The sequence below is a fragment of the Haliaeetus leucocephalus genome, unplaced genomic scaffold, assembly GCF_000737465.1.
Source record: "Haliaeetus leucocephalus isolate CR32 unplaced genomic scaffold, Haliaeetus_leucocephalus-4.0 Scaffold273, whole genome shotgun sequence".
NCBI lineage: Eukaryota > Metazoa > Chordata > Aves > Accipitriformes > Accipitridae > Haliaeetus > Haliaeetus leucocephalus.
Genome location: NW_010972709.1, coordinates 2,194,260 through 2,221,450, shown reverse-complemented (window position 1 = coordinate 2,221,450; position 27,191 = coordinate 2,194,260). Strand labels below are relative to the sequence as shown.

Genomic DNA, 27,191 nt, shown 5'->3' with positions numbered 1-27,191 from the left:
AGTTATATCCATGGTCTTAAGGAGTTACCTCTTTGTGTGCGATGAAGTATTTTGTTCCCACCCAGTTACTGGTGCACAGTAATCTTGCAAGAAAAGGGTAAACATCTATGGAAGAGGAGCAAAGTCAACACAGCTCTTAGCTACGTGGCTCATATAAACAAGCTGACCCACTTGGTTAAATGACACTACACTCTGCCAGGCATAGCACTGATGGATGCCTGCATTTTCTCTCACCTGGTATTGAAACAAAGGTCAGGCAACCTGCAGCTGGGGGATACATTTAAAAGGCTAAAGGAGAATCAAAAGACCCTCGATTTCCTTTTTCCCCTCTTTTTATATGGACATGAAGGTAAAGCGATCTTACATTGTTGCTGGTTTTGCTGTATAACCTGGGGTGCATTTCTGTCAAGCTTCACAGGACTCCTGCATCTTGTGATGCACATCTGAAGGATTTAACTGCATTTCCAAAGCTGGACCAGAGACCCAGCTGGGGAAAACCAGCTGAGCTTCCCCAGAGCAGCTGAAACCAGCGCAGATCTGGCAAGGTACGTCTGTATATTTGTTCATTTTGAGCACTGTAATGTTGTATACCCTCCTCCCACTCCCCCCCCACCCCCATTTGTGCATCTTCCTTTGTTAAAACCAGCCAGCGTTCCCTATTGAAGCAGTTTAAACCCCCCCCCCTTCCCACCATTTCAAACATCCCTCATTCAGCCAGCCACAGCTTGCCAGCCCTGGATGCTGCCTGTGCCCCTCAACATCTCCCTCATTCCTGAAGAGAACAACCCCGGAGCATCAGCTGCTTACCAGCATCTACCTTATTTACTATTGAAATAGCCCCGCACAGAGAAAACTCCCCCCCCGCCTCCCTCGGTGGGAACAAGTTCTAATTGCTCAGACATGCAACGCACACACGGAGCCACCATGTTGATGTGATCGCAAAGCCGGGGAACGTCAGCATCCCAGAGACCCTCCTCCAACTGGGATTAGAGACAAGAGGCTCAACAGCGCAGAGCAGCAGGTGCTGGAGGAGGCAGCCAGAGCCGCTCGCCAGGTAAGGGACAAATCAACCTTCCATTCCCCAACCTTGGCGGTCCTGCTCACTTTATTGCCCGCGCAACAGCAAAATTGCAAGCTAAGCGAGGCACTTCTCTTTGCAGAGCCTGGGGACCAAGTTACCGAATCTTTGATCTTCACAGAGGGGGTCGGTTTGTTCATTCGCTTCCCTGCGGAGGAATTCTTGGGAGTACGGGGCAGGCGATAGGGATGGATGTAGCCACTGTAAATAGATGGGGTAATTCTTGCTTTGACTCTAAAGCAGATTTGCTTTCAGGGTACTTCCCCCACTTCCCTGAATAATCCTGAACTTTTGAGATTTACAGGTTTGGCTGTCAATCTGTGCCAAGTTTTCTGTGCTGCCACAGTTGTTTGCGACAGGGATGGTCTTCACATTGACTAAGACCATAACCTACCCATGCTTAAAGAGTTACTTTAATTGTGAATTAAGCCCCTTTAACCCTTAGTTTGAGAAATACTCCTTGAACTCTATTTCCCCCTCCCCTCCTTCTTTTGCTAGGGGACCCTGGGAGTGGGGAGTAGCCATGTCAGAAAGTTCTTCATTATTTGTGAAATCTCAGTCAATGAAAAGCATCTGAACTCCAACACAAAGAAAGGCAGTAATTAAACACTGCAACGCTTCTGCTCCGGCATGGAAAAGCAAGCGCTGTGCAAGTGAAAACAGCAGCCATCCCTCAAGTCCTCTGAGAGCTGTGAATAGCTGACCAGGCACAAAGCTGCTTCTCTACCCTCCCTGTTCCTGCCAGCCCCAAAAAGGACTCTTGCTGCAGACAGCTGAACTGGAGACACTTGAATTCCCCAGCAGAGAAAAGCCAAAGCTCACTGGGATGCTCTCAGAGAGAAGAGTTCCTTGACTTACACAGGGAGTTACAATTCTTTTGTTTGCTTTGTTCACAGAGCCTTATGTGTCTTTCAATTTTTTTTAGTTTTTTTTTTTCTCCCCCTGATCACTTCAAAAATCTAACTTGTGCAATGGTGGGGGACAGGAGAGGTAGGTTAAACGGTCCATGCTGCCTCACAACCCACTCTTTGGAAATAACCCACTTCTAAATGAGATAGCAGCTGCTTCTTACAGAAAAAAAAAAAAAAAAAAAAAAAAAAAGCCTCTCCCTTCTGGCTAGCAAGGCTTTCAATGACATCTGAGGGTAGTCTGCGACCAGCAGGCATGGGAAACAACTCTGTCTGGGATGATCTAAACAGCACCTGCAGCAATGCAGGCAACAGCTGCTACCTGGACAACAGCATGAGGTTCAACTTAACCTTCCAAGAGCAGGCAGCCGATTTCTACATTATCCTCCCTGTGATTTATTCTGTGATCTGTGCCGTTGGGCTCACAGGCAACACTGCTGTCATCTACGTGATCCTCAAAGCCCCCAAGATGAAGACTGTGACAAACATGTTTATCCTGAACCTTGCTATAGCTGATGACTTGTTCACACTTGTCTTGCCCATTAATATTGCTGAACACCTCCTCCACTACTGGCCCTTCGGAGAAGTCCTCTGCAAGGTCATCTTGTCCATAGACCACTACAATATCTTCTCCAGCATTTATTTCCTAACAGTGATGAGCATAGACAGGTATCTGGTAGTGCTGGCTACAGTCAGGTCCAAGAGGATGCCACATCGTACATACCGAGCAGCCAGGATCATCAGTTTGTGCATCTGGATCCTAGTCACCATCATAGTTCTCCCTTTCATCATCTTTGCCAATGTCTACATAGATGACCTGGAGATCAAGAGTTGTGGTCTCAATTTCCCCAAGCCTGAAAGGTTTTGGTTCAAAGCCAGCAGGATCTACACCCTCATCCTTGGCTTTGCCATTCCAGTGTCCACCATCTGCATCCTCTACACCATGATGCTCTACAGGCTAAGGAACATGCACTTGAACTCTAATGCTAAAGCCCTGGACAAAGCCAAGAAGAAAGTCACTATTATGGTCTTCATAGTCCTGGCTGTGTGTCTCTTCTGTTGGACCCCCTTCCACTTGGCCACCATCGTGGCTTTGACCACTGACTTGCCCCAGACCTCCACGGTTATTGGTATATCCTACTTCATCACCAGCCTAAGCTATGCCAACTCGTGCTTGAATCCTTTCTTGTATGCTTTCCTGGATGACAGTTTTCGGAAAAGTTTCCGGAAGATGCTGGAGTGCAGAACTTCTTGAACAGTGGGTCAGGGCTCGCAGATCCCTTCTGTCCCATGGCTTTGCAGGGGCAACTTTGCCGACTGAAGGGGCGGCTAATGAATGCACAATGTGCTTTCTTTCATTTACATGTAATGTATGCGTCTGTTTATCATTATCATGGTTTGTCCTGCTTACTTGCAACTTTTGCATTTTCCCCTCTCTGCACCTCCCAACTTCTCAAAGTTGCATTTCTATATTCTTAGTTTTAATGACACACTCTGAAGCATTAAGGACAGAAAACTTCTTTTCAGAGGTGTACTTCTACTACATAATGGTCCTTTATTGCCATCTGCTGTACAGCACAGACAAGCTGGAGACTAGTTTTTAGATCAATGTAATGCTCAGTTCTTAATAGCTATGTTATTTGGAGGATTGTTTCATGGAGCAGAGCTAACAAGCACTTTCAGTGAAATATCAAAAAAATGGACAGAGAATGCAAGACGAGTACTTGGAAGAGAAAATGAACCATTTTCATGTCAATGTATGTGCGTGTGTGTATTATGGCTTTGTTTTCAGTTTTGAGGGATGTCTGTTTTCCACCCCCAACCCAAATCCCCTCTGCTGAACTGTTAACACAAGTTAAATTTAAATTTAAACCAAAGCAAGATTTGGATCTCAAAACTAGTGATAAGACACTATACAAATACTATGGCAACTATGGGAACTTGTGTTAGAAATTATTTTTAACTAATTGTTCCTGTTAAGTGTCAAATATATATTTATTTAAGAGTGATTAATGAAATAAACCTCATGGGGGGGGGGGGGAAGAGACTGGTCCTTCTTTCACCAGAGAAAACTTACGCTACTTGTCCCATGTCTTTGCTATATATATTGCATTTTACCTACTGTAAAATAAAACATTGTAGAATTGTAACAAAATTAAGGCATTTTATAAGCCACAAGAAAAACTCTAGCAAGCACTGCAGAAAAAAAGCTCGTTCTTTAACAGGCAAATAGTAAAAGTACTTCAACAGAACCAGGACTTGAAGAGTCCGGTGATCAGAAATACCATATTGAAAGCTTCAAGAACTACCAAAACCATGTTGAAACCCCATGCTCCTTCTCTCAGCAAGGGAACCTCTCCCTCACTGATAGACAGCGGGATGAGCACACCACATCTTCCAGCTTTCGCAGCCATGGAGAAGTCTCACCTCCACCACACACCTACAGAGGTGAGCGGGGCTTGGGGCCACATTCAGTCCTTAACAGTCATCTACCGCAGCCAAGATAGCACACACACCACAGCTCTGTTATTTTGGCTCTATATTAGCCACCAAAGCACCTTGTTAAATGCAAGGAGACTTTTTTTTTTTTGGCCAAAGCAATGCCAAAGACTGACACTCCGCGTCACCTCTGCGAAAACCAAACTGCCCCCAGCCCTTGGTCCTAGAGGGCAATGCCCAGCTAAGCACAGCAGTAAGCTGCCTTGTAGGGCTGCAGTAAACAGGAGGGCTGTGAAAAGCTTATTCTCACACCCTTTAGCCCCACAGGGTATATATATTATTGGTTTAAGGAAGGCTGTCTCAGCTAAAATTTTTCTCTCCAGCTTTCCTCAGATCCACAGACACCAAGCTGGGCTCTTCCATGTCTAAACTTCACCAGGAAAGTGCAGAACAAGTAAAACAAAAGGTGGGACTAGAGACCAGCTATATTGCACCTACCAAAGCCCATCTAGGAGACAAGCTACCTCCCACAGTCATCCAAGGTCTATCCAGAAAACAGGGCTGGAGACAAGGCTGCAACACAAGTCCAAGGTCTGTCTGTCTGTCCGTCCATCCAGGAGGCAGGGCTGGAAACAGGTATCACTCTAACAAAGCAGGGTTAGGAACTGCAGGGCTCAGCTTAAATGGGCTCCTGGAGCAATGGGGAGGGTGTGGGTGGAGACCCCAGGTGAGGCCGCTCAGGGCAATTCAGTCCTATCAGTGCCCTCAGAGCCCCGACACCAAAATTAACAACCTTCAATACATCATGATGGCAAATTCATTTTTCCCTTTTAGAAAAGAAAAAGACATTTGTGAATACAAGCTCACTTGTGTTGCCTTCTCTATATTAAAGGTGTTAACTTTGGAAGAACAATGAAGGAGAACACATTCTTCCACATTAAACTTCTCCAGGAATTTTCTTTTTTATACCAACTGTAACATTAACTTGCTGTGAAGATCAAGAGCTGAATCCCCAGTCTCAGCCAGCCTCATGAGGAACAGACCACAGCCGTGGGTCCTTAATCCCACAATCTTAAACCCCCAGATTTAGTGCCCAAGGTTCCCTGAGCCAAGTTGCATTGGTTTGTCTTTATTTCTCATTAGCTGCACCTTGCAACAATCAGCAAACAACAATTTTTCAAAACCCGGTCCTGACAGTGTGTGTGTGTGTGTTGGGACACACAGGTGTGTGGGGTGATGCTTAGCAAGCCCCAGTCACAAGAGGAGGAACAGGGAAGCACCTGGAGAAGAGATCAGCTCCACTTAGAAGGTGCTGATGGCTCTCAAGAGGCATCAAATGACTCAAAAGAATTTGGAGAAGAGGAGGAAGACCTGGCAGATGGAGGACTGGGGGCCATAGGGGTGGCCAATTCTGGAAGGAAAGGTGAGTGCTGTGGTCCTGACCGACCTTCACAGGGAAGGAGGCAGGTGCCAGCAGCAGATGAGGGAGTGCAGAGGTGTTGTGTGACCCCTTGGAGCAGCCCAAGCAAGGCCAGGGAGCAGAGCCAGGCAGGCATCATGGGCACCCACTGCTTTAGCACGGTTGCCACCTGCTGGCAATGGGCTCCCCAGGTGGAAAAACCTCTCTGAGTGCAGAAAACTGACTCAGATGATGCCACCTCACGCACAAATTGTCTAGTTAGCTGCAATGCCACTGCTTATTGGTGTTAGGTCTGTAGGAAAGGCAATAAATTTCTTTAGGTGGAAAACTCAATGTATTTCATTAGGTGGAAAGTACCGTTCGAGTCTAAGTCACCCACTTAAAGACCTGATAGTGTCATTGCCGGAGCTTTTCCCATTTGAAGCAAATGTCGTGACTGTCACAGAATCACAGAGTGGCTGAGGTTGTAGGCACCTCTGGAGATCGCCCAGTCCAGCCGCCCTGCTCAAGCAGGGTCACCTAAAGCAGGTTGCCCAGGACCACGACCACTTGGGTTTGAATGTCTCCAAGGATGGAGATGCCACTTCTCTGGGCAACCTGTTCCAGTACTTCACCACTCTCACGGTAAAAGTTTTTTCCTATATATAAATGAAATTTCCCATATTTCAGGTTGTGCCTCCTCTCCTGCCACCGGACACCATTAAGAAGAGCCTGGCTCTCTCTTCTCTGCATCCTCCATCAGGCATTTACAGACATTGCTCAGATCCCCCCGAGCCCTCTCTCCCCGAGGGTGAGCAGCCCCATCTCTCAGCATCTCCTCTTATGATAGCATCCTGCCTGCATCCGTGCTTTTCTCTATGTAAAATGCTTAAGACGGGAGCGTTGGCTCCTTTTTTCTCATGGAGTGCAAGGCTACAGGGGGAGAAGGGGCTTGCTTTGGCCAAGGTCTCCTCCTGTGCTTTGATGGGGCTCTGGTTCCCACCAGCGCACCGAGCTGGCCGGTGTGCCGGCCGGCAGAGCATCCAGTGGGACCCTGTGTTTCAGCTCGACGGCACTAAGCGGCACTCTCTGCTTTCAGCTCAGCATCGCTGGATCTCCCGCAGCACTGCTCAGCCTCACACGCAGGCTGGTACTGTGCTTCTGCAGAGAAGCCCACAAACTCAAGCTGTCCATGTCCGGGCAGACCCTCTGAGCATGGCACCCAAGGCCAGGCTGCTACGGCTTTTTCTGGGAGAGCAGAAACCACCTTTGAGGAGACCCTTGCCCACTCGTTGCACGAGTTTACCCTAGGGAAAACCTGCTCGCCCACTCATTTGTTTGAATTTCATCAGGCTGCTGGGGCTGGCTTGCTGCAGATCACACCAGCCCACATTAGCTGCATCCTGAAGACTGGAAGTGGGGAAATAAATCCCCTTAAAAATTCACCAAATCAATCCCCTTCTAAACCAAGCATCCCTTCCAGGGCTTGCAGGGTCGCAGGAGGCTGAATCAGCGACCCCCACGGCTCCCTCCCATCCTCACCTCCTTCCCAGTCAGCCGTGCATCGAGCAGGGAAGCCAGCTCAGCCCCAAAGCCAGGGAAATGTCCTTCCAGGACAGTCCTGGATGTCTTAATGAGTGCAAAGGTGCCAGGGAACCTCACAGCTCTCTGGTCGCAGCAGGAGCTGAAGGTTTTCCGCTTGCTCCTGCCCACTGGAGCAGCACAGAGGAAGGCAGCAGGCTCCTGCCTGCCTCCTCTCCGGGATGGACATCACCTTCCCTGCTCCGGCTGCACCCATGAGGACGGACAGCCCTGGAGGACCGTGCTTCATCATCCCCAGGAGAGGAAGAAGCAGCCGTTTTCCACCCCTGAAACAGGAATTAGGGCTCATACAGAGCTCATATTTGCACCGCAGGCTTTAAACACAGGCATCCGAGATAAGAGGTGGGCATCGGAAATTACTATTGCTTTTTAAATCTTTGTGCTGCAGCAAGTAATAATGGCTGTTTCAATCAATTGTCCTCATCCGAGCTGTGCTGCAGTTTGCTCTCCCGCAAAGCTGTGATCCCCCAGTACTTACACAGTCTCGCACTATCTCCTACGGCTGGTCACGATTTTGGGTGAGAAAAGAAATAATACCCCACTGAGGGATGAAGGCCCAGCTCTCAGAAGCATCTTTAGATGGGAAAAAAATGAAAAGAGAGATTAAAAATGGATGAGCAAAAAATTGGAATACGGAAGATAGGAAGCAGAAGGGTCTCTAGAGGATGCTGTTAAAAGCAATCCAAGAGAAAGAATTTGCCCCTTTTCTGTACAGCCTGACTTATCTGTAGCACTCACCTTGTCACCCTCGGGATGCTGGGAGCCCCTGGGTGTCATCCCGATTAGGGACGATCGGTGCTAATGTGTCACTGATGCTCCTGCTGCAAACCCAAGGAAATGGTGATCCTCTGGCTTCGCTGCTAGTTCTGGGAGAAACGAGCCCGGCTGGGTGCCTTCAGAGGGTCTCGGCACCTCAAGAGTTGATATTCCCAGCTGCTGTGGAAAAGAAGAGGACTCCCCAGGCTGGGGTCCATCTCACGGTGAGTCAGGAGGTCATCTCTGGACCCTCTGTGGGCCGTGGGGACACAGCACTGGCAGCTCCCTGTCCCATGCCCGGGGCAAACCGTGTTGGGGCTTATCCCATCTACACCACCACTGCAGTCGAGGCTGTGCCCGGAGGCAGTTTTGGGGTGATAAACCTTTGATCTAGGGTAGCTCTGAGGTCTCCAGAGGAGCTCCACACTTGCTGTCATCATGGAGTGACAGGACACTAGGCACCCTCCAAAAAAAAAAAAAAAAAATCTTTCCAAAGAAATCCCTCTCAAAAAGCCACGTGTCACATTGGCACATTTCTCTTCCCCCACCTCCCTTTTGCTGGAAGGAAGGGAGAGGAGTTAATTTAAAGGCAAACACCAAGAATAGTGACAGTAAATATTGCCAAGAGTTTCTCATTGGCATTTGTGTTTGGTAAGTCAAGATGCAGAGGGAAAGATCAAAGCTGTCTGAATAGCTTTTAATTATGAGCCTCAATTGCTCTATTTTCTCTCAGAAAAGTATTACAATTATCTAACAAAGCTCTTTGAGCGGAATTAGACACTAGCCTGAAGCTTCAAGGGCTGTTCAGTGGCTATTTTCCCTTTAAAAAAAAAATATTTGATGTCTAGATAAAAAAACAGGCACTCCCATAAGTGTCTACAGCCAAATCTGGTGCTCTCTGGATAAGCAGAGAGAGGCTGGAAAGCTTTTCCCGGGAGGAGGTGAGCAGCCTGGGCTGCACCGAAGGCTGATGCTGGCTCTGCTAAAGTACCCCACCGCAATGTCCCCTCCCTGGGGATGCCACCAGCATCACACGTGGGAAGGGGGAATTCCCGGCGAGGGAAAAATAAACTATAGTTTGGGAGTAAGACTTTTTACAGCAGGCAACTGTCCCCCTTTTCAGTTTTCCTGAGATGTAATTTCATTCTCTGTCTTTCACCAGGACTTCTGTACATCTCCGTCATCTCCGCTGCCGCTTCCCCTGCACAGCTCAAGCCTGAAGAATACATTTCTAAGGTCCAAACCATCCACTGTACAAAACTCAGTAAGGCAGCCGAATAAGGAAAGCAGAGAAATAAGGATTCAGTTTCATAAACTTAACCCTCAAACGAGATCAGAGGCTGGTAATTAATAAAGTCAGATTTCAATGCAATGAAAACCCTCCCCTGAGACTCAGCCTGCTGCTGGCTTGTATTGATGGAAATGCTACGGATGTAATTACATTTCTCTTAGCCGTGCGATGGAGACAGCGGGCTCCTCCATGCCATGGGGAACTCTCAGCTGAGCTCCTTCCTTCCGAGCTGACCACAAGCCGGGAGAGATAAGGCTGATACGGGGCAGGTCAGAGCTGGGCAGCTCATCATACACCATCCTGATGGATAGCCCCAAGGCAGAAGGGCTCAGTGGCATCCTAACACACTCTGGGAAGACAAGAGGCAGTCTTCCAGCTGAGCACATTCAAACTAAACCCCAGTGCAGATGCCAAAGCAAACTGCGGGGAGAGCAGCCCTGGTCGGTTTTCCATACCCACCTCCCAGCCACCACAGGAATGCAGGGAGCAAGGATAAACACCAGCACCAGAGGTTGGGCTCATTTTCTGCTCTTTTACACTTAATCCCTGGAGGCAAGTGATTATCTCCAGGAATTTTCTCTGTGGTTAAGTAAAGCAAGAGCAGTGCAAGGCTGAGATGAGGGAAAGTCCAAAATATGTGAACAGATGACCTGTGCACGCAGAGAAGTTTCTACTAATGCCTAACATTGAACAAACATTAAATACCCAAATCACAACATGGGATTCATTTCATGCAGAGGAAATCAAGCCGAAAAGCCATTAATCTTGATTTCATATTGACTACATAGCTTGTGTTTTTATTCCCCATCACTGAATGAATCAGCGTGGCATGAGCTTTTAGGAGCACTCACTGCACATGGCAGACTGAAAACACACAGAGAAATCAATGTTTATAGAACGGACAGAGCCAGTTCAAACTTTGCCTCCCCTCCTCTCTCTGGCCGGGAGAAAGGTGATCTGATGCAACCAAAAACCAGACTGTGGCAACATGTTAATTCTGTCGGTGGTTTCCTTGGAAAAAATCAAGTTTCCTGCTTGGTTTCTTGCAGATTCATCCTTCGCTATGCTGAAAATCTGCTGTTTGGCAGGGCTGGTGCTGCTCGGCTCTTGGCTCCAGCCCATCCTGCCTGGCTGCAGGCCCAGAGGGGAGGGAAGCGGCGGATGCTCTCCCGGACCACTGCAGGCGGGCAGGAGGACTCCAACAGCACAGGAGCTACATCCCCTCGCAGCAATAACATAGACTGGAGGAAAAATACCTTTTGCTGCAAGTGTGGGCTGTTGCATAGGTTACGAGACCTCCCAGGAATAGGTGCCTGAATGGGCTGTGCAGATAGAATTTCCCATCCAGCACCTATATATGGCAAAAGGCACAAGGATTTGAGAGGAGCGAGAGGCAAGGATATGTATAACACCATGCTATATGGACCCACAAATGATCCAACCTGCTCATTACTCAGGAAGATCCCAAGTGATGCCACGTGCCAGCACACAGCGACTGGGTTTGCTCCCAGAGGTCCTTCCAGCAGCTTAACCACGGCAGGACCAAATTCCCAAGAATCTGAACGTGAGAGGTGTTCTCCAGGAGGGGGTGAATGTGATCCCAGCTGGGCTTAGATATTATTGTGCACTTTCTACCTTTAGTGAGGTTTTTAGGTTGCTGCAGCAGAAAGATATGTAGTAGGAGGCGCAGCAGGTGGGGAAAGGGCTGTCTGTGTCCCCCAGCGCTGCAGAGAGCCAGCATCGCTCCTTGACAGCAGACAGCTGGGATTTCACTGCATTAAGGGAGAGAGAGTGAGCAAAGTCGGTGTACATGGTTGATTAGCATCATCGTTGCCAAGATACATAACCATGTCGCTCTATTTATTGATTATTTCATTCTGTCATGCAATTTATCCAAGCTTCAGGGTATTGAAAAAAGGAACAAAGGGTGTTTGTGAGCTGTGTGGCTCTTTGGCCTAAAGTGCACCCACCGCAATAGTAGTCATTTTGCTTGGAAAAATTCTAGAATTCATTCTTTCGAAATGAGTTATGATCTTAACACATCTGTTATCATGTGTTGTGAGCAAAGGTGGCATGTAGCCTCAGTCTAAATGGGCAAAAGGGCAGGTGGATGCGGTCACTGTAGGCCACCCAAAATGGATGTGCATCAGCTCAGCCATGGCAAGGGGGGGCTACAGATCCTGTAACATCACATCCCCATCCAAAAAAAAAACAACCCTCTGCCAAACACCTATTAGCATCACACAGCATATGCTCTACTTTCTTATAGTCCATCCCTGTTCCTCACACAGCACCGTGACTCTTGGGTTATGGGCTGATGCTGAAGCCTCAGGTCCACCTTCCATTTTCTCTCCCTTCTTCCAACCTCACCACCTCACAAGCCTTTTCCACCACGAAGCTGAGACAGTTTTCCCTCCTGCAAACCTCTATTCCTCCCATCTCAGCTTTGTGGTTCTCCTCAGCACAGGAGAAGGCCAGGGATGAAGAACTGGTCCTTCAGACAGCTTGGGAGGTGAAGAGCAGGGATGTGAATTACCAGCTGATTCTGCAAAGTCACAGCGACGAAGCTTTGCCACCACAGAGATTCACGTGGAAACACAGCGTGAAGCCATGAACACACAATTAGGGCTACAGCTCAGGATCTGTCCAAAGGAGGTTCTCCCTGATGAAGGAAGGAGAAATTTGCTTATGCATAACTATCCACAAAAATAGCTGAAGGCAAGGACAGGGAAATGAGTAGGAAAGAAAACCGGAGTTTTTCTGGCAGAGCCCGCTTTGCTGCCAGTCTGAGTCCCTCTTCTGAGCAGGTAGCAAAGGCTGCACCAGCACCAGCTGCTTCTGGAGATCCTTTTCATTTAAACAAAGAGGATCTAACTATGGAGGGCACTCACTTTCCCTATAAAGCATTGCAGGGTGAGAGGCATCCCTCTCCGGGCACACATTGTCCTACCCAGCAGTGACATCCCAAAGTACCCGGAGAGAGATCAGAGCCCAGTTACTGCTCTTTAATGAGTTAACAAATCTTACTCTAGCAGAAAAAAAAAAAAAAAGGCGGGGGGGTGGGGAAAGATGTATTTACAGTCTAGCTCCTCACAAAAACACCTTGGAAAAATAGACATGGCAACTGCTCAGCATCAGATAGCGTCTTCATCAGGGCAAGGCCTGAGCCACAGAGCAATGGGCACCATGTGGGGCAAATGCAGCTTTTGGTTTTCTGCAGACAGGGTTTCTTCCACCTGCTAAAATTGTCTTCAGCACAGGGGACCAGGCTCAGGGAGGGGCAGAGGCATTTGGAGCAGGTGAAAGGCTTTGTGGCTCCTACAGGCAGTGGGCATGAGGAGGGTGATTTTGACTAAATACTCAGACCGATTAATCTCAGTCTCAGCTGTAGCTCAGTAAAGGATAACTCAGCACCTCCCCGGGTAAGTTCTTCCCATGGCATAAAACCATCCAAACTTCAGTGAAGGTGTAAATTCTGCACCTTATTTCTGCTTTTAGAAACTGTGGTTCATGTTGGGGGAAAAGTTGTCAGCTGAACAGCCTGGGCAGGGGGAGAGGAAGGGAGAGGTAGCACCAGCAGAGGAAAGCATCCTTCCAAAGCCAGAGATCTGCCCAGACGTGCCAGTGCCGTGAGCCAAGGAGCTCCTCGGGGGAGAGCTCAGGCCCCAGCTCATCCATTCCTCGGCCTTTCCAGCAGTTGTCTCCAGCCAGCAGCAGCAGGGAGAACGCTTAGTACATTAATAAATCCCATAATACTGAATAAAGTACTTTGGTTTATGGCTTTGCTATAAGACCTCACCCCTGGGTACTTATAATTAACTGCACTAGAAAAGAAATAAAGATTTCAATTCTTTTCTCACCAATTTTCTTTCTTTTTAAAAAAAAAAAATATTTTTTTTAAATCACCATTGTTAATAAAAAAAACCTCTCCTGATATTTACCTGCCAGAGTAGGAATATTGATCTCCATGCAGAGAGAAGGTGCTTTCCTTATTGCACATCTCACTGGCTAATCCACCTTTCCCGGCTACAGAATATTACTGTGGCTTTATTTTCAGAGCCGTTCCGTAATTCATTGCTCTCCATGATCATGCCTAACCCCGTAAGCCCGGGGAGGTGTGGGGAGAGTGTGTGGGAAGAGTTTGTTTCAGTCCTGCATCAGACTTCACCTCTAAGAGCAGGCAGCTGCCAGCATCGCCTGTTGCGAGACCCAGAGCAGGCGCGGAGGCTGGCAGGGTGCAGGCAGCTCACGCTTCTCTCCAACCACCCCTTTTCTAGCCTTTTCGCACCTTCTCTTTCCAGGTTGCCTGCAGACAAAGTTGCCTGTATAACAAAAAGTTCCCACTGACCTCAATAAGAAGGGGTCGGATGCTTCGGTGTTATTGCACATGCTCAGCGGTGGGTTTAGCTGGAAAAATCAGCCCACGTGTAAAGATCCCGCCAGCAGCACAGATGAGACATCCCCTGATCCACGCGGTTAAGTCTCTCAGACTCCACATCATTCAAAGTACAGGGAGTTTTATATTCCTTTATTAAAGCACACAAGTAGCCACCTAGGAAATTGTCATTTACACTGCAGTAATTGTAAAATCATACCAACACAACCATTTCAGAAGAGAATTCAAGAGCCTGCGCTTCAGCCGGCCAGCTGATCGCAAGCCTTTAACTCCATAGGCACAGTACAATAAAGCTTTTGCTTTCAGGTTTTTGTTGCTCTTATAACAAACTCCACTGAGCATTGAACAGAATGCCTAAACACATTCACTGCGAGAGCCACAGAATTGCCCAAAAGCTTAGTAAACACACATTTATTGAGTACTTGATTATGTAAGATCGTTGCAGCATAGTCTTTATAACAAAATCATCATTGAAAAAAGGTGAAACACTGGTATATTTTTTCAGAGGACATAACTCTATTTAAAAACCCAACCAAGAACTACAAAGGGAGGGTGGCTGTTCCTCAGCCAGCCACTAACGAACGCTCTCCTGCTTCCTAATGGCACTGCAAAAAAAAGCCCAGCTTCATGCACAGCCATACCCAGCACCCTGTCAGACTGTAGGACAGCTGACGGGCTGAGAAAACTCCCGGTTGCTCACTGACCAACGCTGTTATTGTAGCCATGAACACGACAGCCCACCAAACTCATTTTTTTCCAAGGGCACGGATGCAGCTTGCCAGCAGGGAGTTCTTCTTTACGTGCTTGGGGGTTGTATGAGATTTCCTGGTGAGTGCTTGGGGATGAACACCCGTTGCAAAGTGCTTAAAGTGCCCAGATTTCCTCCTCCCCCTATGTTATTCAGGGGAAGCGCTAATTGCAAAGTTGTCTCTGGTATCCCTCCAGATTCCCAGTCAAATGCTAATCAGCACGAAAATCCTCCCAGCTTGAGCAGTTTACAAGGGATCTGGGTCCTATACGTGGGACACTGGAATTGCATCTATATTTTAAGCCCAACCATAAGGGAAACACTCCACATAGAAATATAACATTGGATTCTTTTATACAGCATATATAAAGAACATGACAGCATTAAAATATTGGCAAATCAATACATTAAAAATACAGAATCTCGTAGACCAGAGCACAAGAAATATATTCACATGAAATCTTTACAGTCCGGACAATGCTGCCGGTTCTCGCGTTGGAGTTGACCTCCCATCTCCAAAGGGAGGTCGTTGCTTTGCTTCCCCATCAGCACCACTGGCCACCACCGGCCAGATTTCCCAGGGCTGTTGTGCTACAGGGAGAATACAAGTCTGCTGTCCCTGCCAGCGCGGAGGGCACTCGGTGGTTAAACTCTTCGGGAATGCTTTCATTATCAAATGAAATGACGGGGCATTTCATTTTACGCAAAGCTTTGGCCTACTGGGAGAGGAAAATCAATCTATGGTTGGCAGGAAGGGTGGTACCTTGGCAGCATTTCCCAAGCTTTCTCAGCATCGTGGATCTTATTTCATTAAAAAAAAAACACAAAACAAAACAAAAAAAACCAAACCAACCACCTTTTGTATGGTTTGTGCACTGCTTATCTCATGTGGAGCAGGTGGGACTGGTTTAGGCTGCCCATTCTACCAGAAATGTCCATGTCTTCTGGAGGAGCTGCCATTTTGAGTTCTCCAAAATGGCTTTCCCCAGTACATAAATACATGTATACATAGGCCACTTTATTCCTCCCTGCTCTCACTGAGGAAGATCCCCAAGGCATGCTTGGCAAGATGAAATCCTACAGTATAGCTGTACCTCTAGCACTATAGAGATGTGTATATATAGACACATTCTGTCCATTATTACAATGGAAACACAGAGTTAAAAAAAAAAGGCAATAGCAGCATGTAAACAAGGATTTGTGTTCATTTCATCCATCTTTTCTTCCTCCTCTTCTGAGCTACATTCATCAGTTTTGACAGACCCTTCTCACCCCCCTGCTCCCCTCTCGAGGCAGAGAGTTTTACTGCGGACCCCGTCTGCAGGAGCCGATGTTGTCCTTCCCCAGGCTCCCAGCCACCGGGCAGTTTGAATTTCTCTTTCCATCAGCTCCTTCTTCTCCCTCCCCGCCTCCTTCCCTTCGTGATGACTCATCCTGGAGATGATCTTGGGTTTTGTCTGATGCCTGCTGCCCACTTTGGCTTCAGCAAAGTCTAATTTCGGAGCAATGCTGCAGGAATAAAACCCGCACACGAGCGCTTGGTGAGCCACAGGAGCTGTTAACCTCTTAACTCAGGGAGGAAAAAAGAAATGGAAGAGTTTGCATTTTGTCTGCCTCCCAGCAGCAAAAGTGTAAGTCCCAGGAGCAATGCCTGTTTTAAACCCTTAATTCCTGAAGTCTTAATAATGTTGCAAACCACCAGGGTTTTGCAGGAAATCAAAGGGCTGATTTCAAACATGTTCCTTAGTGCAGGGTGCACCGGAATTAAAAATGCATCAGATGGGCTCACTTTTTCTTCATGCTCTTGCAGTATCCGGTTTTCCCAACCCCCAAAATTGTTTCCTTGGTTTCTCGCCTCTCAGTTTTGAGGTCCTGCTAAAGAGCTGTTATCTGAGTTAGCTCTGACGTGGGGGTGGTTGGACTCTGCTGGGCGACAGCCACCATGGGAATTTCCATGCCTAGTCATGCCGGATTGTTAGTCCCCTCCGAGTTCTTGCAGGCATAGGCCACGTCCTTGGCAATGCTGCACATCCTATTGGACATCTGGAGCTCGGTCCTGAAGGCGGTGGGGAAGCAGAACTTCTTGAAGCACGCCTTGAAGTTCTCATCTAAGAAGGCATAGAGCACGGGGTTCAGGCTGCTGTTGGCATAGCCCAGCGCGGTGCAGAAGCAGGAGATGGCCAGCTCGAGCTCGCTTTCTGCCTTGGCACCCAAGCATTGGACCAGCACGAAAATCTGGATGGGAGTCCAGCAAATGATGAAGACTGCCACCACCACCAGGACCATTCGGGTGATGCGCCTCAGGTTTCGGTCCTTCTCCTTGGAGCCTGAGAGGACGCGGACGTTCTTCAGTCGTCTGATCATGAGACTGTAGCAAATAGTGATGATTAACACAGGGATCATAAAGGAGAAGAGAAAGACACAGATGCCAAACACTGGATCCCAGTAATCCACGGGTGAAGGGAGTTTAATTAGACAATCAATTTCTGCAAGTGAGAAAATAAAAAGGAAAGGAAGATCAGCAAAGCCATATCAAGAAGAAAAGCATCTGCACGTTCAGTTTAGTTTGGGCTTGTTTAATACTGGAAGAGCAGCAGCAGCGATGCAGAGAGGCAAGGGCAGAAAGGAAGGCGTTAAAATAGCTTCACAGCAGAGAGCTCACCACGCTGATGAAACTGGTACCCCTCTCCAATGGCTCCCCAAGCCCACGGGCTCTCCTGGCCACCACCACCTCCCACCCCTTGGACGCCTTTTTACTGACCGTTGTTTTCATTCTCCGCAGATCCCATCACCATTGCTGGGATGCCAAAGACAGAAGCCAGCGCCCAGATGCAGACGTTCACCACTTTGGCCTTGTGAGGAGTGCGGATGTCTAGGGCTTTGATAGGGTGGCAGATAGCAATGTAGCGGTCCACGCTCATCATCGTCAGGGTGAAGGTGCTTGTGAACATGTTGTAGTAGTCTATAGAGATGGCAATCTTGCAGAGGACATTGCCAAAGGGCCAGAAGCCCAGGAACGTGTCTGTACCCTGGAAGGGTAAGGTCATCAGACACAAGGTATCAGCCAGAGCAAGGTTAAAGATGTAAATGTTGGTTGCTGTCTTCATCTTGGTGAATCTGCAACAGAGGAAAGAGCAATGGTTAGAGCTCCACCTGACCATGATGGGCAAGACATTGAAGCCTACCGAAGAGGGCGTTCTGCCACTTCAGGAAGGAGATGCTGTGTTTTTCTAATGCAACAAGAGATTGAACACCACCCTTTCCTTTCTACCTCCCACATGCTTATCAACACACAGCTCAACCCAGCTCCTACAACAATACAAACGGTGCCTTCGCAATCAGTTTCATGGGCAGGAGAACCTTATTTCCTTAGACTGCAAGCGAGGACCACGAAAGCCTGAGGTTGTCAACTCAGAACATACTTTCTGAAAAACAACATCGGTAAGGCTAATCTAGGATTTCATCACATGTGGCTTCATTATTATAGATGTTGGCAAGAGCTTTAGGCAGTAAGCTGATTTGGAAGGCATCATATGGCCCAGGGGTAAGCTGATCAGCCATTTTGTATGGGCTCATAGCCAAAGACTATGGCTAATGTGAGCTAACAAATCAGAATGGGCAAGATGGCCAGCCCTGGCCAGTGGCAGCTAAAAACTGGTAAGGAATGAGGTTTGTATCAGAAATCAAAACGTCACAATGGATCTTTCTAAAGAAAGGGGTAGTTTGCGGATAAAGTCACGAGTCAGCTCTACTGCAAATGGGTTTTGTCATTTCTATATTACTTTTACCGCATGAACTGACTGCCCCAAAAGAAGATTCACCTTGCTCTAATGGCAATCATCTCCTTTTTACACATGGGAAATGATGCAAAAAAAATGTGATCACCTTCCCAAGGATACATGCAGAGTCTGCAGAAATGGAAACTCAACAGTGACTCTGTGACTGAATCTAAAATTTCAGCTCCAGGATGTTCCTCTCATGGGCAAAATAAGAGCACAGATACGTACAATTTTAAAACTACAGCTCATCTATCATTTACTATACTAATGGCTTTTGCAGAAATGTTGCCAGAAATGGCAGACAATGATGTGTGTTATTAACGGAGGGCAAGTTCATTTGAGGGTAACACTTAAACTCATAAACTACTGCACTATTTGCAGTTTGATATGTGTTGGAATATTATGGGGTCTGATCTGACCCAAAAAGCCTTTTGTCAAATTGATTTAGAACAGCAAACCCACAACTGCACTCCTCAGCACTGTACCCCACCAGCCCAGTGATGGTCTGAGCTTTAGCTCTTGATTATTTGAATGCTTGGAGGAACATTACCATTGTCACACTGTGAACTTTGTTGAGACACATGGTGACGTAGCCAGGTTTGCAAGAATAACAGCCAGGGGATATACAATCCAGAATATAAACTCTATTATTTTACCCCTCTTAGAGCTCTAAGCTGTACTTGTATTAGAAGTCAGATGTTTGAAAATGGCTTCAGAAAGCAAGAACGATCAAACATTTGATCTTGAAAGCCAAGGGAAGCTTTTGGAGCAGGTGAACATTGATGGAAACACTTGAGGTCCCCACATAAGCCTGAGTCAGGCTCCTCCTGGTCCAGAAATCACAGCCACCAAGCAAGACAGTGGGTTCTTAGAAAGCCAGCCCAGATCAGATAAACTTACATAACCAAAAGCAATAGAGGAAAAATATCAGTGTCTTTCCTATTGCGAAGGGATGAACAAGCAAAACACAACCAGGCAGCTGCCAGGGCTTTAAAGCTTTGGGACTTCCTAAGCAGAATTACTCAGACAGGCTCCAGTGCTGTGAACTCCAGAGCAGCAGCATCTCAGGGTGGGCAAGGTTTGCTTTTTTGTTTGAATTCTTGCAGTTGGCATAAATGAGGCAATGCACACAGGGGGCATGAGATGAGTCTGTGAATGAATTCAGACACTTTCCCCTCTAGGTCAGCAGGGGGGGTAATTAAAATTAAGAAATGAAATCACTGTTCTTCATCAGCCCACACAAATGTAAGTATTGTCAGCTCAGGCTTCAGGAAATTATTGTCACCTAAGACTGTGTTAGCAAAGGTCTCCTGAGAGCTGTAGTCTTCCTCTGCATACCACAGACCTGGCTGGGCTCGCCCAAGCTTCCCAAAGGTCAAGTTTGTCCCAGTCCATCCTTCCAGGAGGACTGGACTTGGAGGCAACTCATCAACATGCCTCTAACCCTGACTGCTTTCCTGATGTTATGACTTGAGGGAATAACAATTGCATTTTTGAACAATGATGAGCAGCTTTACTGTGAAACAGAAAAAAATTAAAGGTTGGTGTTTGGTTTTTTTAATTGACCAGCGGAAGAAACAAGCAGCGATCCACTCACCCCTACCACCCAATCCAGCATCCATGGGGAACAACATTGCCTCTATACATACCCCTGTCCCCAGCACAGCAAGAAGTTTGGGGCATCTCAGCTAACCCTGAGCTTGGGGTGTGCAGATTGCAAACCTTCAGCTCCCTCCTGCACCCCTCCACCCCAGGAGAACTCACCAGACCCTTTCCTCCAAGATGCTTCTCAGCAAGAATTCAGAGTCCAGGCTCAGCCCAGCCCTGCAAAATCCGCTCTCCCCCGATGCACAGATCCCTCTCTGCTGCCTCTTTCCTTGCTCCCTCCGAGGTGACGGCAGAGCTGCCTTCGACACGGGGACATGCTGGGGCAGCTGGCCCACTGCTTACCTCCTTCAACCCACCTTAAGTGGATTTTAAGGCTGATTTTGTGCTCTTGAAAGGTGGGGAAATTAATTTACACCTAATTAATTACTTATAGCTCCACTTTCTCTGCACACTGAGAGCCAACAGCCATTATCCCAACCAACCAGTGTTCCCAAACATTTCCAGAATGTTCAGTACAAACAAAAATCACTTAATCACTTCTCTGTGGATTAACCTCTTTTTCTTTTCCTCCGGGAACTAAGAGTGTTCTCTTTCTTAATCTGTACCAAAAAAAAGATAAATTAAACTCTCGGGCTCTAGGAGGCACCTAAGGTCCCCCCCAGGGCACAGCTCCGATGCAGATAAGCCTGTGGCCTCCACAGGGGACATTAGCTCCCCGCTGAGCCACTTTCTTGCACTTGGTCATGGAAGCAATTTCCTAATGGAGCATCTCCCACAGGGCGGTTCTCAGCTCTCCGGCCAGCTCCACCTTTGTCACAAAAGTAATCACTTTGTTCTGTTCTCCCGGCTGCTGAAGCCTAAGAGGAAAAACGTCTGGATATCAGCTCAGCACTCGGCTTCCCCCTCCTTTTTGCTAAGTGGACCTCAAGCAGCGTTACCTTGCTTCAGCAAGGGGAACGCAGTTTGGGAGAGGAGGAGATGGGTAGGAAACAGCTCTTCCACATACTTGGCTTTGAGGTCCTGTTTTTCCACAAGGACGGATTCTGTCCCTGGCTGAGCCTCAGGATGAGCTGCAAACCTGTTGTTTTAGCATCACCCCCTCCCTTCTGCCCAGCCACCCCAAGGCTGCAGGGCAGCAAGCAGCTCCAGATGCTCCAGGGCTAAGGACCAGCCAGCTACAGCAACCCTACAACCCAAAACGGGGCTGCAGACACCAGGGGCAGGGGGACCGCAGCAAAGCCTTCAACCCTGGGGAACCATGAGCATTATCTCCAGGAGCTCTCTGCCTCTCGCAGCCTCTTGATTTTGATACTCATAGCTCCAGCTAATTAGGATGCAGACAGTGCTGTTCACCTTGAGCAGCTCCCTCCGTTCCCACCCCACGCCCTGGCATCGGTGACAGCCTTCGCTGCCCTGGACACGCACAGGAAAGCAAAACAGAGCGGAAAAGGCTCAGGGAGGATTTTTGCCAAGCTGCTCCCACTCTCTGACAGTGGAAATCAAGCACCAGTTCACTGACATCTCTGCTCCCAGCCAGCTCTTAGCCCACAGGTTTTATGAAGCTGATATTTGATCTGGCACGTACTGTCGTGATTTGTGTCCTCCCAGCCATACACCCACACTGTGCTCTCTGTGTCCCTGCTGCTCTGATCACCTTTTCAGAGCCCCTCATCCTGAAATTACCCAATTCAAGCCAGTTTGTTCTTAATAGTTCAATAGGCCACAAAAAAAAAAACCAGAGAGGACAAACTTGAGGACAAATTTAAATCACTTTGGACTATGAAGCCAGATGCTACAGCAAAAACAGACAGCAACACCAGCACATAAAAGCCTATTAATTACCTGGCGGGATGGTGACTGATTAACAGGGGTTAAGGAGTCTGCCGCCAGCCAGGGCGAGCAGCAACACTTTGGGACAGATGATTTTCTTGCCCTTTGAGTCTCGCTGCCATGGCTGGGTGACACTGGTGCCCTCCCTCTTCAAGGTGCTCTCTGGGGGCCAGCATGGATGGGGACATTGCATGGCCCCAATCACCGCCATGCTGAGGGCAGTGGCTGGGTGGCTGCGGCTGCAAAAGCCTCTGCAGCTCACCCGGGCACTCACAGGGATGCTCATGCAACCCCAAGTGGGCACACAGCCGTCGGGAACAGCATTTTGGTTTAAGGAGGGTGTTCACCAGCATCCATCCTGCAGCAAGATGCTCTCATCCCTGTTCATGTGCTGGATCTGCCTCTGCTGAGCTGCTCAGGTCTTAAACGCTGCTTGGAATTGCCCAACCCCTGGAAAGCACTGGGAACCGGAGTCCCACATTAAACATCACGGAATTACTGCTGCACATGGGTAACTCCCGTTCACTCATCCCACCAAAGCCAGGGGAAACCAAGACCCCTCCAGCACACATTGGAGTCGCAGGAGCTGTGTTGGCAGGGGCCACACACGGCTGTTACGAGCCTTGTGGATGCGCCCAGCTCATCTGGGCTCATGGGGACCTGGAAATTGGGGAGCTGCAGACCTGTCCTTTGCAGCAGGTCCCCCTCCTGCTCATCTCGCCATCCTTCCCCAGCTCCAATCACTCTGCACAGCACAGAGCCCTTGGTGTGGGCTTCCCTTCTCTACAAGTTGCAACAGTTGTATTTTTCACCAGGGAAAACTAAAAGAGGCTAATCTGGAGAGAGACAAGGTCTCACATGGTCCCACTGGTGTCCACTGGGTCCATGCTGCATTAAATACTCACTTGATTTCAGCTCCAGGACACACAGCTGGTCAAGGCTTTTCCCTTAGAAAGCTTTCTATTAAAAAATCAGCATCTCTGCAATGTCATAATTAACTTCATTTTCCCCATCTTATCACAGCCAGCTGCCCTCACCCCTGTTCTCAGGGATTGATGCAGTTTTCAACCAAAATAACAGCTGGCACAGCCATCCCCAGGCAGCCACCCAGCACAGGCACCTCCCCATCACATCCCTCCTCCTAAAGCTTCACCTGGAAGCAGCAAATGGAAGTGTAGGGCCCTGACAGTCATAATCTGCCTAAACAGCTGCTTAAAATGCTCTGAAACAATGTTCTTTAATAGGGAGAGCTGAGCATCCCCCATACTTTGCTGGGCTCCCAACTGAAAGCTGCCATGGCAAAGTGCCCTAGAAACGAGGCATCATTCCCTCAAGGGCCTGATCCAGGCGAGCAGAGCCAACACTGAGGAAGGGAGTCCTCCAGATCATCACTGCTGAGCATCGTAGCAGCATGATGGAGCTGGGGACAACAGAGGACTTCCCGGACCAGAAGCTTCATGTTGTCCCTGGTGGAGGCTTGGGGGTCTCCGTCACACCCCGTGCAGCAACACCTGGGTCAGCATCATCCCCAGCCACCCCCAGGGCCATTGCAAGAACAATATATCCTCCTTCGCCTTCACTTTTCTTCCTAAAAACAAAGCTCTGGGGCATCCAGCCTTGCAGCATTTAGTTACTAGATAAAAGGGACCTCAGCAGCTTGGTTTCCTCCACTCTCCCCCCAAACCCTCTCTGCCTCTCATTAAAAAGCAGTACAGGAAATATATGCAGAAAAGCACAAACAGCAGAAGGAGGGAGGGGAGGCATTATCTCCACTGGCAAGGAACTCCACAATGAGCAAGCAGAACAAAGCCGCAGACAAGGCAGGTTTCCACAACAGGCCCTTTGCTGTCCAGGAAATCGTGTTCTTGACGAGAGCCCTTCTTGGTCTTATCTAATGCTGAGCAGCGCTAATTGGAAGGGGATTGACAGTCACATGATGACCATGTCTATAAATTAATCATTTCAAGTGTTAAATCACTCCAAATATAAGAGAGATGTAAGCTGGGTTCTACAACAGAGGGGAAAACCCAGAGGAGGCTTTGAATTTGTATTTTTGAAATACCAGGAGATTTTAAACTTTTCCATCGGTGCTGCAAAAAACTCATTTGAGAGGAACAAAAAAACCAAGACTTCCTGATGACTCCAGTTTCCTTGAGTGCTGATATTAGAGTCTTTTTATTTCCCAACTCCCTCAAAAACAGGAAACAATTACTGTGTACGTCATCGTACCGTTCTTTTTTTGGAAGATAATACACCTTTTTGTTATAGGTTGTGTAGCAAGCTGAAGTCTGGTTATCCCTGGTGAAATATAAGCACGGAAAGAGAAAAAACAGCTTTTGTAGGGTGCACCATACCTACAGATGGTAGGGGTGCAGCACAGAGGGTTTAGCAGTCTTTTTCCCATTAATGGAAGAGATATATCGCTAAGAGTCCCAAAACTCCACACTGACATACCAGCGACCAACTTTCAACCTACTGAAAAAAAGACGCTAAGTCATGAAGCCCAGAAGCACCAATGCCCCAGTCTGGGGAGAAAACCTGTGCTTGAGAGGTCATCAACATCCTCCTTGCATGGCCACTAATTCGGCAGCTCTGCATGAATCAAATCTGCATACATGATCAGGGTCAAGAGTTTGAGATATTGAGTCCAGTTTACCACCACACCTGCTCCTGACCTTAATGGGCAGAACAAGAAGAGGAAAATCCTGGGCAGAGATAACCAAAAGTTGCAGTTACTCACCAAACCAAGAAGGGTCATTTTGCTGAGTGTTAGTCTCAGCCAGCACTGAGCTCCCAGGAGAAACTGGTGGGGAGAGCCAGGGGGAAACAGCAGCTTCTTCTACACGTGCTCTAGCTCAGTTATAACTCCCCAGCACACTTTATTCAAGGGGTCCCTCCAGACTCATATGGGAGCGGTTTTTGGAAAAACAGAGGTGAATCCCCAAAAAGGAGTGCCCAAATAATTAAAACTTCTATTGGCTCTTCTATATATACAGGGATTTACTGGATAAAGGGGAAACAGAAGTGGAAAAGGCCTGGGGGAGATGGGGCTGACACCAGTCTTCAGTTTTCAATTGCTTAAAACCAGAAGATACAAAAAAAAAAGTTAAGTTCCAGGGGAAATTTCAGTGCTAAATCCCCCTTTTCTTTTCTTGGGTCCCATTTACCCAACTGGAAGGTATCAAAGCCAAACAGGAGTGGAACAAAAGGCACCATTTTGAAAGCAGGACCCCGCATAGCCACAGCGCACATCCACCCTGACTGGGATGCTGGTTTGGGACATTTGTATTCTTGGTGATACACTGGCCACGACCCTGGGCAGGGGCCAGCAGGGTCCTGCTGTCCACATCCCTTGAGACTTTTGCAGACAGGGTCTTCTGTCTGCAGACTGCCAAATCTTCTCCTTCTGACACACATTTAAGGTTCATGCAGGGTGCACGGATTCCCTTCCCCTGCCCGCACACCAGCTCAGTCATTCCCAGGGAGCTGCATCGCTGTGGGCCAGAGACTTCTCACTCGCAGAGACTCACTACTCACCACGCTTACACGCACCCACAAACACTGTGCCTACTTGAATCATTGCTACTACACTGAACAGAAACACGAGCTCTCCAAACGTGGTACTGCAGCACCGCAAACCTCCTCTCTCCGTCTCCAGATTCTTCAGGGCTAACATGATCCCTTCTCCCTGCCATAAACTCCTTGGCAGGAAGAGCACGGACAGGCGGTCTAATGAATAGTCATGTCACTTTGCCCTTGTAGCAGAGATTTAGCCGCCATTCACCGACCTGTGATACTGAAAACTTAATTTTGCAGCATCTCCCCCAGCCGAGTTGTGTGTATTCAAGGGAAAGATGCTTTGGAAGCAGCAGGGCTCCTGGCAGGAGCAATACTTAATCTCATCAGTGTCTGAATACCTGCTAAAGATTTTCATCCTCTGTTGCAGGAGAAAAATTCACCCTGTCTTTGGCAGCATCCACCTGCACCAGGAATCTGCTCTGAGACATGTATAAAATGGAAGCTCACTCCTTAACATACAGGGTACAGAGATCAAAGGGCATTGCTAGCTTTTGACACAGAATCACAGCCCTAAAGGTTGCATAAACTTATTTTGCACTTACAGGGAGGAACAAGGTTTCTGATTCCAGAAAATAGGGGGACTTGAATCACAGCAGAACCAGACAGTGACATTTAAAATGCCAGCAATGTGCAGGGAGGCTGGACAGTGCTGCTGGAGTGGTGCATGCTCCGTGCTCTGTCCCTCTGCTCTCCTGACTTCAGTGTGAGGAGCCAGAGAAGTTGCCCTGTCACATCTTATTTACATTTATAGCTTCCAAAGAGTTGGAAGAGCTATATTTGTGATTTTTTTTTTTTCCCCTGTAAAAGCAAGACTGAGCCTCCCAGCAGGCCCTTACCTTGCAACTAGGTTCAGCTTTGGAAATTACCAGCTCCCAGATGGAGCAGCACCTGCAGCCACAGTTTGGGTGCTGGACACGGCACAGGAGGGAGAGGTCCTGTTAAAGATCAGGCACACCCTGGCAGCGGGATGCTCCCAGCACTTCACCCTCCCTGAGGACATCCAGCTCCCTGTCCTGCAGTTTGCAAAAGCGCCCCATTTTTTTTTTTCTTTTCTTTTTTTTTTTGAGCAGATTTGAATGCTCTGTTCCATTCTCTGGGTTAAACTTTAGGAGGCACCAGAGGGCAGCTGAAAGCTGGTGGGAACCTCCATCACAGCCTAGGAAGGGAGAAAAACAAATAAAACCAAAACAATAAAACGAATGCCACATCGTTACCTCTAAAGCACATCACAACTACCAGGGAAGCGCCTGCCTTGCTTTACCCACCGCAGGGATTTCAGGGGGAAGGTCTGCCCCCCTCACAGCCCTCCCCAGAGCCTCCCTGGCGTGTTGCCTGCGTGTCCTACCTGACGATCACATACATGACGGAGCAGTTGCCCACCAGCCCCACAATGCACACAATGGAGTAGACAACCACAATGGTGATCTTGATGCTCAGAGGCAGAAAGCTGTCCCCCGTGCCGTTGTTGAACCAGTTACTGGGGAGAAAGCTCAGGTTCAGCATGGAGGAGTCGTTCAGCAGCTTTCTCAGGTCAGGGTCTTCCAAAATGTGGGCAGGGAAGAGCGGGTCCATCCTGAAACACCAGCCTGTGCCAAGGACCTGGGGCACCGAAGAGACAGTTTTAAGATCTGCTGATCCATCGGGTAGCGCGGGACCGTAGCGAAGCGTGCGCGTGAGAAACGCTGGGGGGGGGGGAGGACGATTTATTGCTGGGGAGAGCGCAGCCCCCCTCAAACCTCCCCAAGAGCATTTTAATGGGCTGCAACCCTGCGAGCTTG

General features: G+C 48.2%; 2 protein-coding genes across 2 annotated transcripts; one reads left to right on the top strand and one right to left on the bottom strand.

Moving 5' to 3' along the window:
- Positions 1-2,242: 2,242 nt before the first annotated feature.
- On the top strand, positions 2,243-3,241 carry NPBWR2 (neuropeptides B/W receptor 2). The gene has a single exon (XM_010569764.1). The coding sequence runs from the start codon at positions 2,243-2,245 to the stop codon at positions 3,239-3,241; it is 999 nt and encodes a 332-aa protein (XP_010568066.1).
- Positions 3,242-16,370: 13,129 nt separating this feature from the next.
- Positions 16,371-26,916, bottom strand: OPRL1 (opiate receptor-like 1). The gene is made up of 3 exons (XM_010569494.1): positions 26,759-26,916; positions 17,379-17,734; positions 16,371-17,103 (listed from the first exon to the last, which is right to left on the bottom strand). Exons 1-3 carry the CDS (start codon positions 26,914-26,916, stop codon positions 16,580-16,582), a joined length of 1,038 nt encoding a protein of 345 aa, XP_010567796.1. The 3' UTR covers positions 16,371-16,579.
- Between the last annotated feature and the right edge of the window lie 275 nt (positions 26,917-27,191).